The 15,416-nt window shown below is 36.5% G+C and overlaps 1 protein-coding gene across 5 annotated transcripts in view; it reads right to left on the bottom strand.

Moving 5' to 3' along the window:
• Positions 1-15,416, bottom strand: part of LOC134678629 (hormone receptor 4) — a 163,314-nt gene that overhangs the window by 43,247 nt on the left and 104,651 nt on the right. For 2 of the 5 annotated variants that reach the window (XM_063537270.1, XM_063537268.1), the window contains exon 1: positions 11,355-11,672. The exons of 1 other annotated variant lie outside the window; for it this stretch is intronic. Coding sequence is in view for 2 of the 4 variants with exons in the window: in XM_063537268.1 (XP_063393338.1) it covers positions 11,355-11,406 (52 nt within the window). In the remaining 2 variants the exon portion in view is untranslated. Of the gene's footprint in view, positions 1-11,354; positions 11,673-15,416 lie in introns of those variants that run through there. 2 more of the 5 variants (XM_063537273.1, XM_063537269.1) reach the window with 1 other exon arrangement.

Raw genomic sequence — 15,416 nt, 5'->3', positions numbered from 1 at the left:
CTAGCAAGGGAACGCATGTATTTTTTTCCTAGCCTATTTGAGTGTCCCACTGCTGGGCAAAGGCCGGATGTATAAAAATCAAAATAAAAGTTAAATCCTTACATCAAAATTATAAATATTTGACCGCAATTCTGGTATACCACAAGATATGAAATAGCGTGAGATATATTTTAATTAGCCCTTCTAATTGTGTTTATTTTACAACAAAACTTATGAAAAAACAATTACCTATTTACGGGCAAGTGTGATTAACACATACAGACGTATTTTGATTTTAATAACAGGTTATGAATTACATAAATCTTGATTAGATAGAGATAGGTATGGATCTGATCATTCAGTGTTAAGTGACATTTCTTCAACAGGTAATGTACGTTTTTATATAGTTGTTAACCAAGTTCTGCCGCTCCTTTTGCGTTATTTGTGCGTCGCAGTGATTTATACAACGTCTGATGGGAGTATGAAATGTTTAAGCCGAGCAGTACCGTCTCAACGACAACAGTTGAGATGTTACGTGGGCCCGGTAGGTTCCCACGCAGGAGCGCGGGCGCCGCGCCGGCCTTGCCACCGGACCTTTGCGCCGACAATGCGCACGAGTCATGGACTCCCCTTTGTTACCGAAAGAACGTTCTATGCGCTCGCTTTGAAGTACTAATTTCATTCCAATTATGCATATAAGAACAAAATGCTTTCAATTTCGTGGTATAAAGGCCAACTACTTAGGATAAAATCGGGCTCACTTGTTATTAAAACAATAAGACTAATAAGATGGTCTGTCAAAATAGTCATAATTTCATAAAACTGATTGATAAAATAGATCTAATTCGATTAGAGAGTGTGACTTAAAATGACATTGCGATGCTACGTACTTATATTTTGTAAATTATTATCCTTGGCTCGCTCGGCTATTCAAATAGGTAATTATAGGCACCTACCTAGTTTTCTGCAATACCTGCGCTGTGTTTATAGGTCAGTAAATGAATGCTCAAAAAACGTTGTAGAGGGAAATGCTAGGAACACAATTTTTGACTCCGTAACTTTGTTTAGACTAGTTAGGAGGTGAACATATCAAAAGTCCCCGGCTGTAGCCCCGGTGCTGCGGGGTAGAGGGGGGTAAGAAGGTCGAATTTTTCGGTTTTTCATTGATATCTTGGAAACTTTGCATCTTAGCGACATGACTACTAAGACAAACCGAAAGCTCATAAAATTAGTTATAAGTTTTATTTAGTTAAGTTTTTCGATATCTTGAATAGTTTTTGAGATACCCGCTCTTGAAAGTTTATTTAGGGATTAAAATTTTATCTTGATATCTACATCAGTGATGCTGTTAGGCCATGTTTGGTATCATTTTCGTATAAATCGGGGGTGCTGAATTCATTTATGGTATCACATTGACACTATTCCGAAGTAAAACCAAAATTAAAAAAAATATATTTTTAAAAATCCCTCTTCACGCTTAAACCGCTGAACCAATTTCGTTGAAATGTTGTATAGAAATAGTTTCAGTCTCGACACAGGACATAGGATGGTTTTTATAACCAAAAGCATCTTTTGAGGATGTGAAAAGTGGGGTGGAAGTTTGTATGAGGAGTCAATAACCGCTGAACCGGTTTAGGTGAAATTTAGGATGGTATACATCTGTGATTTAGATGAAAATGATACCTAACATGACTTCAAACTTTACCTTAAGCAGTATTTACCTCAGGAATTCAGTTTCGTCGACGAAGTTGAATTCCCCCCATACTCCATTTCACAACTTTAAAGGATGATTATTGAGATAAAAAGTATCTTATGTCCTGTCTTGGGACTCGAAATATCTGTATACTAAATTACAATTAAATCGGTTGAGCGGTTTAAGCGTGAAGAGGAATTTAAAAAAAAGGTATTTGTTTAAAGTTTATATGTTTTTTCTAAAAAATGGTGTCAATGTGATACCAAAAATGAATTCAGCACCCCCGATTTATACGAAAATGATACCAAACACGGCCTAGCAGCTTCACTAATGTAGATATCAAGATAAAATTGAAAGCCCTAAATAAACTTTCAAGAGCGGATATCTCAAAAACTATTCAAGATATCGAAAAACTTGACTGAATAAAACTTGTAACAAATTTTATCAGCTTTTGGTTTGTCTCAGTAGTCATGTCGCTAAGACGCAAAGTTTCCAAGATATTAGTGAAAAATCGAAAAATGAGACCTTCTTTCCCCCCTCTCCCCCCCAGCACCGGGGCTACGGCTGGGGACTTTTGATATGTTCACCTCCTAACTAGTCCAAACAAAGTTACGGAGTCAAAAATTGTGTTCCTAGCATTTCCCTCTATAACTTCTTATTTCTTGGCCTATTATTATAATGTATTATGTGTGTTTTGAACCTCGTGCCACTAGCCGACTGTTGTTAGCTTTAACGTGTATGATTCTAAAAAGAACAACAAAGCTGTATTTTGCCGTAAATCAGCTCAACCAAGTTGCACTTTAATTTTAAAATTATAGTCAGGGGAAAAATTACACATAAGAAAATATGTACATTTAAGAGGTGCTACTATAATCAAAATTAGTACTAATGTAATGTGTCACATATACTCGTGAGGCCATGTGTAGATAGGTACATATTATACATTGTATAAGAGTACTATATCAAAAACTATTATTGAATAACAAACGGTTCAAAATCCAAAACAAAACAGTTGCTTCTGGAACTCAGGAGGATACTCGTATGACTCGTTTCTAAAGGCTCCTCTTCACGTTGGGCCAACGCCAACGCCAACGAGGGACGCATTTATACGTCAGAGGGAGCAAGTGATATTGCTATCTCATTCTACCGCATGGCTGCGTCCCTCGTTGTCGTTGGCGTTGGCCCAACGTGAAGAGGAGCCTTAACAAGTCGTAACAAATACTAGCACTATTTAGGCCTTTATCGAGCGACGCCATTGTCACGATCATTTTGTAGGTGATTGCACATACTACATCCTGTTAGTACCGTCGTCAGCTTTTAGAGTAGCCGATTTATGTCGTTCCGTTGATAAATGGACCTTGGCCAGTGGGCACTTACCCGTTACTATTGATGCTCTGCGACGTAAGCTGCTAACTCAATTAAACACCTTTTCCTTATTAGAACTAAACATTTACTAATTGACATTTCAGAAAAGCCTTAGTATTCTTAAGCTAAAAAAACTTTCTACAAATTATTTAAAAAATAACGTAGGTTAACAAGCTGATTTGTCATAATTTTTAGCCGTTATTTGGCTATATATTGTCCACCTCATTATCGTGATCGAACTTCCCGAATTTGTCAGAAAATAGTTTGCCATTTTGTTAGGTCAGTCTAAGTCTAAAGTATTAATACGGATGAAGTGACAAAATGTCTGAACACTGTCTTAATATCCAGGCAATTAGATCGTGTACACATATTTTTGGCGTTTTAGCCGTGTCGATATTTTAGACCTTGGCTGTATTACTATGATCTATATAGTGTTTTACGGTGATAACTGTTCATCATAACTAAATTACTCAATTGTGGGTTTGATTCCGTGATTGGGCTGCTTATTTATACCTTCTAGCTTCACTAACATTTTAGAGGAGTAAATATTGTAACTATATAAAGTATCAACGGTGTCTGTATGGTCGCAGCATGACATTACTTTAACTGCTAGCACAAGCTTCGCTGGCGGTTGTCTAAAATTAGGGTCAACGATGACATAGTTATAAAATTGTCATTTAACGCTGTGTTGCCGCCGCGGCTGCTGTGCGCGACTTCGTCATCGAATGTCCGATAATAGCTATGTTTATTTGTTGTATTATGTATACTTTCTATCGCATGGGGCCAAATTGGAAGCCATGGGTTCACTTGGAACTATGACGAACAGGTGAGGAAAATTACTTCCAACGCTGCGAATGTTAAGTTAGTCAGAAAATATTTAATTTGTTCTAGGTAACAGCGATGGAACTAATTTGTTCTCCACCAATCAGATGATGGTAAAATATAAAAATTAGGATCAAATTGTTCGATTTTCAAAGTTTAGTGAGAAGTTATTTGAATATTGCAGTGTACCTACGACTTCTAACGACCACGGGTGTAATAACGACGATGTAAATAAATATGAGTAGGTACGCGATATTAAAGCGAGTACTAATAATTATGCGCTGAATTATTATACAGGATGATTCAGGAGACGTGAGCAGGACTAACACTGCGCAATTTGTAAATTATAAGCAACTGTTTCGTATCAGTATTAGTGAGATTAACGTTAATTTTCTACTCGTGTTGAAAAAAAAAATTTACGACATGCATGGTCACCCTAAAATTAGAATACTAAACTACCGATATTCTGTGTCAAATTGAATGTCGTCACTGTGATCACGGTCTGGTTACTTTTGAAAACTCGTATCTTACTCAAGTTTGACAGTTTATTATCATCGTAATCAAAATGCTGTCATTACGGTTAAAGAGGTTTTATGTTTATTAATTAGGTCTTGTAGGGTAACCATGATTGTAGAGAGTTAAATTTGCCCTAACCAAAAAGTTAAAAATAGGAAATAGTGTCGTTGTTTCACCTAAATACGACGGTGATCGATCAATTATCAGTTACTGAGTGTGCAGGATTAGTCCTGCTCACGTCTCATGAATCACCCTGTATTAGGGTAGCTAAGGCTATTACGAAGGATAATTTTTCTTTAATGGTACCATAAATTCGCAAACGTATCCTTTTATAAAAAATTAGAATATGCCGGTTCACGCACTAATTTGATTTGATTTCAGTGCATCGCGTAAGTGCGTGCGTACTGTTAAGAACATGTGTATTGTGTATGAGAGTGACGCACTTGATATTGATAACACAGAATTCAAGACTGTCAGTATTATAAAATGCGTCATTTTTGATTATTACTAGCAACGACTTTTACGACAGTCTAGGCATTAAAATATGTTACGCAAGACAGTAAAGCGAAAGAATATAATAGTTAGTTAATATACTATTAACCTGTACTATTGTTTGCCATACATACATTAATTCCTTGAAGCCAGTAACACACTTTCTAAGGACATCCATCGTTTATGCGATAACAAAAGGAATAAACAGTTGATAAGATGCTATCGCATAACAAAATAACTCATCTTAGAACAAATTATTACGTACTTAAACATAAATATTATTGTTACAGGTTGCAGTCACTATCTTACGTCTTATTGGGACAATAAAAATGTTCTGTCGTTGTTGTATTAATCTTGAAAATAGATTTATTTTATCTGATTTTATTCATGTATTTAACTATGGCAAGTAATCGTTAAGCTCATTTTAAATATTGAACACAATACTTACATCAATGTAAAGTGAGTGTATGCAGTCTATTTACAAGACGTGTACTTAAATACAATTGTTTTATTTGAAATATTCAGGGTGTCAGTTATTGAGGCCACTGGAAAATTTTAGTGCAGTCTGCCAAGAAATAGGCATTGAACAAAATGTTCCTACGCTTATGAATACAGTATGATTATTAAGTAAAGTTTAACTTTTTAGCTACTAAGATTCAGTTTAAATTTATAATATATATCTTTATTTTCTGTAATTATGATTTGAACATATCTAACAATTTTCAATACCTTCACATAAAGAATATAAATAAAAGTTGTGGCACTTGTGGTTTTTTTTTTACATTTTTTCAGAAATTAAACGTAATGCATTACAGTTGTTATAAGGCTTTGTATGATTGACTGTTACCGTATATAGCCATTTTAGTATACAATAAAACTTGAACAAATACGTTCTAGCATTCGTTGGAATATGTCTTAGATATAAATGCACATAACTTCAATGCTCAAGGTATAAATTAGCGGATATAAATTATATGGATGTAATGTGCCCGTTTCGTAACTAGAACGGGCACTTATGTCAGCTGAAGAAGTAGCCTTTCTACGAAATATTCCTATATACATACAGGCATGAAAGTAGATACGAGTATACCACCTAGTTTATGGCGACAGAATATTGATGCTTCTAAATTTATTTCTTGACAAAATCATATCATATAGATATGTTTGGTACAGCAGTAACTATTAGAGCAATTAGATGTTCTTTTTAAATGTTATTGTTGGTAGGCAAACTGTAATTATAATTTTTTTTTTATTTATTATTTATTAACATAAAAATATACATCTTATACAATTACAGTGTCCCACAAAACAGTTTACACGGTTTGACTGTGGGATCGTGCAGTCTCTACTCTCTTATATTAGAAAAAAAGTTAACATCTATCATTAGTAATAATGTCATCAATTGCTACACGCGATTTACGAGGTAACTACGCAGCTTTTTACCAAATATTACTTTATTGGCTTCCTGTCTGATGTCAGAGGGCAGGCTGTTGAGTATGTAGGGAAGGCGTTTGGGGAGACATCTATCGCCGTAGTAATTAGTAACCCTCGGCACAACAAACTTGCCCGCAGACACCGACCTGGTTCCACAAACAGCGTTATGGTGTAAATGGGTATGCTCTCGACTGCCATGATTGTTGTACAAAATTAAATATTTATGCTTAAGGCTCACCGGAAGAATATTACATATTTTAAACAAATTTCTATAGTCTTTTTTATTTTTATCTAATGTGAGGCATATTATAAACATTGGCGTGATTACAGGGTACACGGGGGCAAAATGTCCCAGCCAACAACGCGCCCCTGGGGGCCGATTTTAGAATTTCGACCGCTTGATTTCGTGTATTTCGTTCAATAATATCTCCACTACTAGGCATTTAAATTCTACTAATAGAATTAAAAACGAGTGGTCAATATACTCGTACCACTCGATTCCAAATTTCTATCGCTCTTATTTCAAAAAATTTCCACCGATTTTCGAGTGACGAAATCGAGCGATCGAAATTCAAAAATCGTCCCCCATGATTGTGACTGTTTTGAGCACAAGAGGAATCCCATTTTTATTACAAAATTGGGAAGGCGCCATGATGGGTTTACGATGAATTTACTACTAGTCTCGAATGGTATAGATACGCCAACGATTAGTGATTATAAAGCGGATGCGCGATCTGCTTATGCTTTCGCAGAAATGTTATCGACGTAGTTGCATCTCTAGTTGCATAACATGCAATGGCAGCAGGAGATTATGTTATTAAGCATAATTATGTTCTATGAAAGTGGTTTAAAATTAGAGTGAAAAATTATTTTTAACATTTTTGTTTATTTTTATATTGTAATCTGATTATAATTATACTATCGGCAACTTTTTCACCATTGCCTAACCATTCCAAACATTGCCTGGCTTGAATAATGAAAAAGAGTGGTACTCTACCAAATCGCTGTCTATATTTATTTTATTTAAGAGAAAGACGACATAAACAGCTATTTTATAGAGATTCACACTATTCGTTTGAACTAGGCAATGTTTAGCATGGTAGGCAATGTTGAAGCAGTTGGCGGTATTTACATTGGATTAATTTTCTGTTGTTAGATTTATGATTTCTCTCTATCTGTACATATAATATAATGCCACACCATTTTATAAATATTATCATTTCATTCAATCAATCAGGCGCCATATTTGAATATAAATTGTAAACCGCGTACATAAAGATTTAAAATGACCTCCGACGTTTCGAGGACATATATATACTCTCTCTCGATATCTAGAATCCTTCCGTAATTACAAGTTTCTAATATTCCGTCGCTGTTTTGTATACATAGGTATATTATGTATTAAATTGAATTGAGAATTGGTTACACGTGTATTATTACTCCCGGCGCCACAGATGTAACTAGTTACATTGCTGCCGCTGTCACCTTGCAGGGTTCGTTGACGCATCTACGTTTTGTCCAAGCGACCTTAAGCCCATACCGCGCACTAGACTAAACTATGAACAACGTACTACGTAATCAATCTATCCTCCTCGCACAAACTAACGCTGTAATTGTAATGACTGCGATGAACTTAGTGACGGTCCATGCGTTCACCTTCGTAGGCAAAGTGTGGAAGGCGCTAACAAAAATGAAGGGCGATGGTCGATTCAAGCGTTTGAAGGCAAACTTGGGTTACTAATTAAGAATCCACGCTTGTGCGTATTGTTGTCGAAAGTTAATCCTGTGTACTGTAACTACTTCAGAGGTTATATGAATTATCGTGTTGTGCAATTTGTTTACGTTACTATACAGAACAAACGATGATCCGTTGAGTATGATACAGGGAATTAAAGATTAATTGCGTGATATGTGCAATATTAAATAAGTAGAATCTTTGGTTTTCTTATTATTTCCGTATTAGTTATCATACCTGCTTGTGGCAAGTCTAGATGGCAAGGCAATTTCGTTTTTATAAATAGCTAGTAGATGGGCGGAACTGCTGAAACTGTCAAACCCCACTCTCTCCAATACCTAATAACTTTTCTAAACAGTTCGCCAAAACTAGCCTGTTGGAGAAGTGACGTCATTAACTTTCACCAACCTTGGCGCATGATATGTACATATGTACAGATAGACACACTCCTGTCAAGTTGGCATGTAAATGGATATTAATCTTTAACTCCTGACACGGAAGATTCATATTCTATTGCGCGGTAGGGGCTCGGTTAATCATTTGTAGGTGGTTCGTGCCCGCGATACTTCATTTGTATGGCGAGTGCCTGTCAGCGCGATCTAATCCATGAGAGCATCAATCTTGCTGGCCGGCTCGCATATTTAACGTCATTAGGATGCCAGGAGAAAGCTGCATGAAAGTTTCAATGTCAATTTTGGCAGCATTACTTACTCATTTTATACCTAGGGACAGCACCTACCTAACCTACTTAATGAATTTAATTAATTTATTGTCAAATATCGGTACATTACATACACAACGGTCCTATCAAATTATACTTCTTAGTACCTCTTAACGCCCTGAGTTCTTTCATACGGTATTCTTCCCAATAGTAGTGTTAGTACAGAAACTTCTGTTTCTACCGATAAACATGGACTAATTTAAACAAATCAAATGAATGTTACCTATATCGACTGTTTTCAGTTGCTAGAGTTCCATATTCTTCGAATACGTCATCAATCCCAAAATATTGTGTTCCATACCAAAAATATTAATGTGATTAATTACGAGTAGGTACTCCTAGTACGGCAATTAAACTGATTGTAAACGAATAAAATATACCGATTTACCTACAAACGTCAAACGCATTTATTATCGGCGATATGAAAAACATTTTCGGTATTTTTCAGCCAAAGGAAACCGAGCCGTATTCACAACTGCATTGGTTGCAAATTGCGTTGGCGACGGTTATCATGAGTGGGAGACAGGTTGCCCGGTAGATAACCTAAACGAAAATGCGAACGGTGATAATGATAAGCCGCGAGGCTATGGCGGGCGCGCACAATCGTTAGGTAAACATATGGGTCACTGAACCGACCTAGTTTCGAGAGCCCACACGCCTGCCAAGTGTGCGCGTTTTCGTGAAACATAAGATGATTCAGGAACACTTTAAGTGGAGGGGTTAAGGTTCACATTTACTTACTGCTTTTACACAGTTTAAAAATTCTATGAAACACGACGCTGGCGTCCATGAAAGCGGTTGCGACATTTTTATAGTACGATTTGATCAATGTCGACGGACAGTTAATTTCCAAACGGAGGGAGTCTTAATTCCTATGAAATCGAGTTTCTCTCAAAAAGCGCAGAGAAATAAAAATAATACCTCAGATTAAGTTTATTTAGGGAAAATTTTCTCTCTAAACGGAGAACAAGCTAATTAAAAATAAACCCTACACCGCGAGGATGATTTAATTTCCTAGGTTGATTTGGTAGCTTTATTTAAATTTAGCAGGTTTTATTAACTCCTGTATCAAACGGCCCTTTATGAATAAGGTAATAAGGCTTGAAAACAACAAGTATTAACACAGTCCACCGTTTTAACTAACATAGGTCGTACCCGAGACTGGTTGACGAAGGCCTGTGTTGTGAGGCTTTTGTGTAGGTATTAATGTGACGAATGAATGGCTCAGTACTACATGACCTAGATACAGTGCAAAGGTTATTTTAGAAAATTGCGGCTTACGGCAAAATTTGGTTATGTTCTGCAATAATCATTATGCTCTGTACGGAAGATGTGAACAACCTTTCTGATCTATATTTTCTTATGTTTGGTGCTGGTTTTTATACACATGAATATAAATTACTTATAAATAAATATTGCGATAGGTATATAGTCAGCAACGATTAAATCATATTCATAAGTCAACAAAATTCAATAAAGGTTTCATTTTTTGATATTAGTACAAGGATTGTATTTACAGACTGACGACTTAACTGACATTATTTTTAAGACGATAGGTAATAACTTATATAAATTGTTCAACATAAAAAATAAGCTCATTATAAATGGCTTAAGATGGAATATTACGTAGACGCTATAATCCAATAAAAAAAGATACTTATGTAATAATCAAATAACAAAAGAAATTGACCCAAACCTATGTATTGCCAACCATGTATAGGGTTTGTTTTCCACTACTTCCAGTGTTTCTAAATGTACACTTGGGGACCTTCCCAATATAAGTAGGTACCTAATAATTATATCCATTCGTCGTCTACCTAAATAGAAGAACTTGGTGGTCGCACTAAACGTAGCCAACGGTGACCTATTAGAAGACAAAGAGCAAAGACGCTGAACCTTTGGTAAACCACCCTTACAAAAAAGTTTTCTGTATAGTTTAACAACATGGTGAAACATAAATCTAACAGGAGAAGAAATTTCTAGAATTTCGATACTACACGAGCGAACAAATTGCGAGCAATGAGCTTTGTATTAGAAAAAATCTAAACAACTACTAGATGGCGACACTGCAACGCAAAATCCAAGATGGCCGACTGGACCGTCATGGCATGTAAAACATAAAATGATGTTAAAAATGGCGGTAGAATTGGTAAAAGTTTACTTTAAGTATACAAATTGTATTATATACCAAACTTTTTACTGGTATAAATATATCTATATTTTATTATACCGCATCAAATATAAAGTTTATAAAGTTAATGGATTTTATTATCTACTGAGATAACATACAAAATGAAATAAAATATACCTCCATCTACGCACATTTAAGAAATATGTCATCACATAAATAAAGTTTGAAGTCTGGTATATAATGTACCTGATGAAAAAAACACAGAGTTTTGGCACTTAAAAAAATATTTTTTGTAAAACTTTCGCATAAAAAAAATTTACGCGTTGCTAGTGCAGTGTGTGCGTGGCCGTCTGATAATAATAATGAATGAACGACAACTGTAAAGTGCATGCCAACGTGTAGAACAACAACAGAAAAAAAAACAAAAGCAGAACAATAGTAAACAATACATCGTAACAGTTCTCACCGTAAAACATTTTGGCAAAAAGTTCTTGTCCACGGGTCACATGTGTGTCCATTCAACCAAATCGTAGCCAAAGAGTTCATTAACCAAGTATATACGTTACACTGAAACGGTCACAGTACTAAAGCAAGTAGCGGAGCGGCGCGAGCGGAGCGGGTATCGCGCTCACGGCGCTCGTACGGAAGTAGGTTACTAACTAAAGTTTTGTTTGGCTGGCGTGAGGCTGCGGCAGTGCACTCTGCACGCTAGCTGCGAGCCGCGGCTCCGCTCGGGTCGACTCCTCCCCCTCGCCCCGCGACTGCGCATCTTTCACTTTCGGCTCTTCGCGCCGCCCGCCCTACCGATACCATCGAAGCACAGGAGCACCCATTCAAGCATCTCGGTACTAGATATTTGCATTCATGATGCTAGCAATAGCTTTCCGTGAATATTGATGGTTTGTCATAAATGTGACGGGAAGGTGAGGTGACCTTACCTAGATTGTAGGGCGGATTTCATTCATTCCATAAACGAACACTACTGCACTAGTTAGGAACGACCCTGGCAAGCACAGAAGGGTCTCATTATAGCGCTCTATTACTAGGTATTTTTGCTTTTCGGTTTTCTTTACCAGGTTACATTTTATTCTGATAGGTCCCATGTTAGTATTTTACTGCGACATCGGAAAACTAAGGGCCATTGTAGAGGCTGCATCTCACTTTTCTGGGAAATAATAATATTTTTATGATTTTTTTTTACTCTCATAGCAAAGCAAATGTAGCAACTTGCTTCCTTAAAGAGATGAGTCGAATTCGTATCCAGTAGGTAAGATCAAAGTGACTATTTCGTCATAGGGACTATTCCGTCCACGAGCGTATTTCATTGATTTTCAATCGTAGGAAACAAACCAAAGGGTTAATATAATATAATGCAAAGTCATTTGATTGCTGAAACTAAAAGCAATCGCGGGTATGTTGAAGAAATTAACATTTTATTAGTTTTTTGAATAAATGCTAGTGGAGGGAATAGTCCCTATGACGGAATTAGCTACATTAACCTCCATATACACGGTGTAACATGAGGAAACAGAATAATTTTAACCACGCATTTCTGAGGTTAAAAGAAGGAAAAAATGTAATATGAGTTTAGGTCAATTTCGCAAAAAATAATTTGAAATAAACACGGCAGAACGAAGTAAGTAGGGTTTCATTGTTTACGAAGGTTGTCAATCATTCAGCATTTTACATTTAAATTGTACGGAGGGGATGTAAAGCTGCTTTACACCCTCTTTAAAGCCAGGAAATTAGAAGGAAACAAAAGATATGGACGCTTATAGCCGTCCCGCGGCTTTTTACCCTTTATCTCAACGCCTGAGAATATACTTCTGCTTAAAATTGGTTGTCAGATCCCTCGCTTAGAGTATCGTTAGCTATTTTATACTAATATTAGATTTCTATGGTATGCAGGGTAACGAAATACCTAGTCGAAAACAAATGATAATTAGATATATCCTCGCGTTTTTGTTCTATCAAACCAACCTTAACTTTTTCAGGTTTTGGTTGAAGTCAGTCCTTGCAAATACACGGTGTAACATGAGTAAACCGAATAATTTTAACAGCGTATTCCTGATCATATTTAGAGACAAAAATATCCTATAAACTTTTTTTAATAAACGCCTAGTTTCTGAGATAATATTAATTTAAAAATAAACAAGTTTTTGTTGTTACATAGTGTAAAATGCCTCTTTGATGGTAATGTTGCTGCTTTGGGATGTAGTCTAAATATCCTTATTGATAGATGTCAAAAAGTGACAAGTAACACTTTGCAAAAAGAAGGTGTTACGAATAAAACAATGTAAAAATCAATTTTAAGTAACAAGTTTACCCTCGGAGTAATTAACAACGGAGACGCCTTGTCTAAAATTTTCGGTACAAAATAGTCTGCCGTTTTTTGCGGGGGAGGGGCACATCAAATGTATAGGTACGTCATGTCAGATAAACGTCAGTCCATACATATGGTTGACCATTGGCCGCCTATTTTCGACAGAGGGGAATGCCTGTTAATGGCGGCTCCATTGTTAATTACTCCGAGAGTTTACCAATAACATATATTTTTTATGTACAACAAATGTACATTCAAAAAATTGAAAAAGCAAAATAAATAAATAAATTATTTTGGCGAAATTGACCTAAACTCATATTACATTTTTTCCTTCTTTTGACCTTAGAAATGCGTGGTTAAAATTATTCGGTTTCCTTATGTTACACCGTGTATAGTATAATTTCCGTGTGATTTATTTCATGGACTTTTCCTTTGATTATACCTAATGTGTAAAAATTTAATACAAAAACTAGAATTTTGCATCCTCCATAAACAAAAAACAATGTGTCAAAGAAACGGCTTTCATGTTTTTTTTGTATTAAGTATCGTTAAGCGATACCGCAGCCGTGTCTAGTTCTGAATATTATTTTATAGTGGGCAGATGGGGACGAAATGTCATGAAAGAATCCAAAGAAAATAAGTCAGAATAAGTGTAAATATTAACTTAATAAAATTTTATATTTTTAATACTAAGGTGATTAAACTTTAAGTTTAATCCGTTCTATCCAAAAATAAAACATTTAGTCTCAGTATATCAGTCGAACTCTAGATTATTATGAACTGTGAAACAATTTCGCAATTTTCCGTCGGATATTCATGGTAGTTAGAGTAGGTACGTGATGTGAGCGGCATGGGTCGGCAGCGGCACACGACACGCCGCTGCGGTGGGCGAGCGCCGCTCATTGTCGGTGGTTATGTAAGCCGGAGGCCGCGCCGACGCCGCTGCTTCGTCGAGTCAACGAACGACATTGACACGGGCCCGCCGCCCGCGCGCCCCGCTCCCCCCGCGGCGCCCAGCGTCGCTGCTGAAACCACCAGCTGCGAAATTGGGTCACGAGCTCTGAGCCACCTCGCCTAACCGGCCACCAAACGCAGACCCTTTAAAGCTACGTAACTCACGGAAACTTAGACACCGACGCAGGGTCTCGGAGGCCAACCGAAGCTGGTGTTTGAGAGAAGATGAACGATACTAACCGTCGGTCTCGTATCAGGACAGGTCAATTACTCTATCGATTTTCAGCGAGTATTTGAACTATAAATAATTAAACGGGTTCAGTTCTTAATATAGTTCTGAAATTTGAATTAGGCAGTGACTTTTGTGTGACTAGCTTGTCCACAGTTCCCGTGCCTCAAGGTTACCTAAGTTTATTAATACTTAAGACATGGTGGTAATAAAAAAAAATTAGCTTATGTATTAGCTTAAATAGGTCGTTGCGTAGGTCGGGTAAATTGTTCCATAACATTTATTAATGTATAGATATATTTAAAACAATTTAAAACTAAATTATCGTATGCTCACTACAATACTGCTTGTATTTTGCATGTTAAATCAAATAAACGAGTATAAAAAACAAATTCGTAGCCTCAATTGTTTAATTTAAACGTTCTATAAATGTTCATGATTTAATTTAGAAGTTTAATAGCCTGCGTCATATATATCGTCATAAATCGATTCCAATATTTTCAGGGTTCATGTTCGTTTGTATGTAAATTCATTATTACCTCAGCACTATTAAGGGTGTAAATGCTATTTTGCGACACGCAATCGCATGTAACTATTCAATCTGCATTATTTTAGTAAATAGTTTCTAATATCAATGCATGAAAACGGAGAAGGAAAACCAGCACTGCGCCCAGCGTCGCCATCGAACGCTCGTGTCAATGAACGTCATTGAGCTACGCCTCCGAGTCATTATATATCCTACAGCAACACAGATAAGGTCTACATTCGAACGACGGCACACCGCCAACTAGCCTTGGCTCCTACTAGCCTGGCTGACTTAGACATTCTATCCACTTTTACATAGCCTACTGTATAGATAAAGGTACGACTAGTGTATGCATGATGCAAGTCTATAATACTCATCGATCGGTGTGAAAATTACCATTTAGGGCCACTTGCGCCGTTCACTATCCCGGGGTTAATCGGTTAAACCTAGAGTTACCATTGTTACCAGTACAATTTGACACTTGGTTAACGGTTTA

Source organism: Cydia fagiglandana, chromosome Z (genome assembly GCF_963556715.1).
Source record: "Cydia fagiglandana chromosome Z, ilCydFagi1.1, whole genome shotgun sequence".
Classification (NCBI taxonomy): domain Eukaryota; kingdom Metazoa; phylum Arthropoda; class Insecta; order Lepidoptera; family Tortricidae; genus Cydia; species Cydia fagiglandana.
The sequence above is the reverse complement of the archived record's forward strand: the minus strand, read 5'-3'. Positions and strand labels throughout refer to the sequence as shown.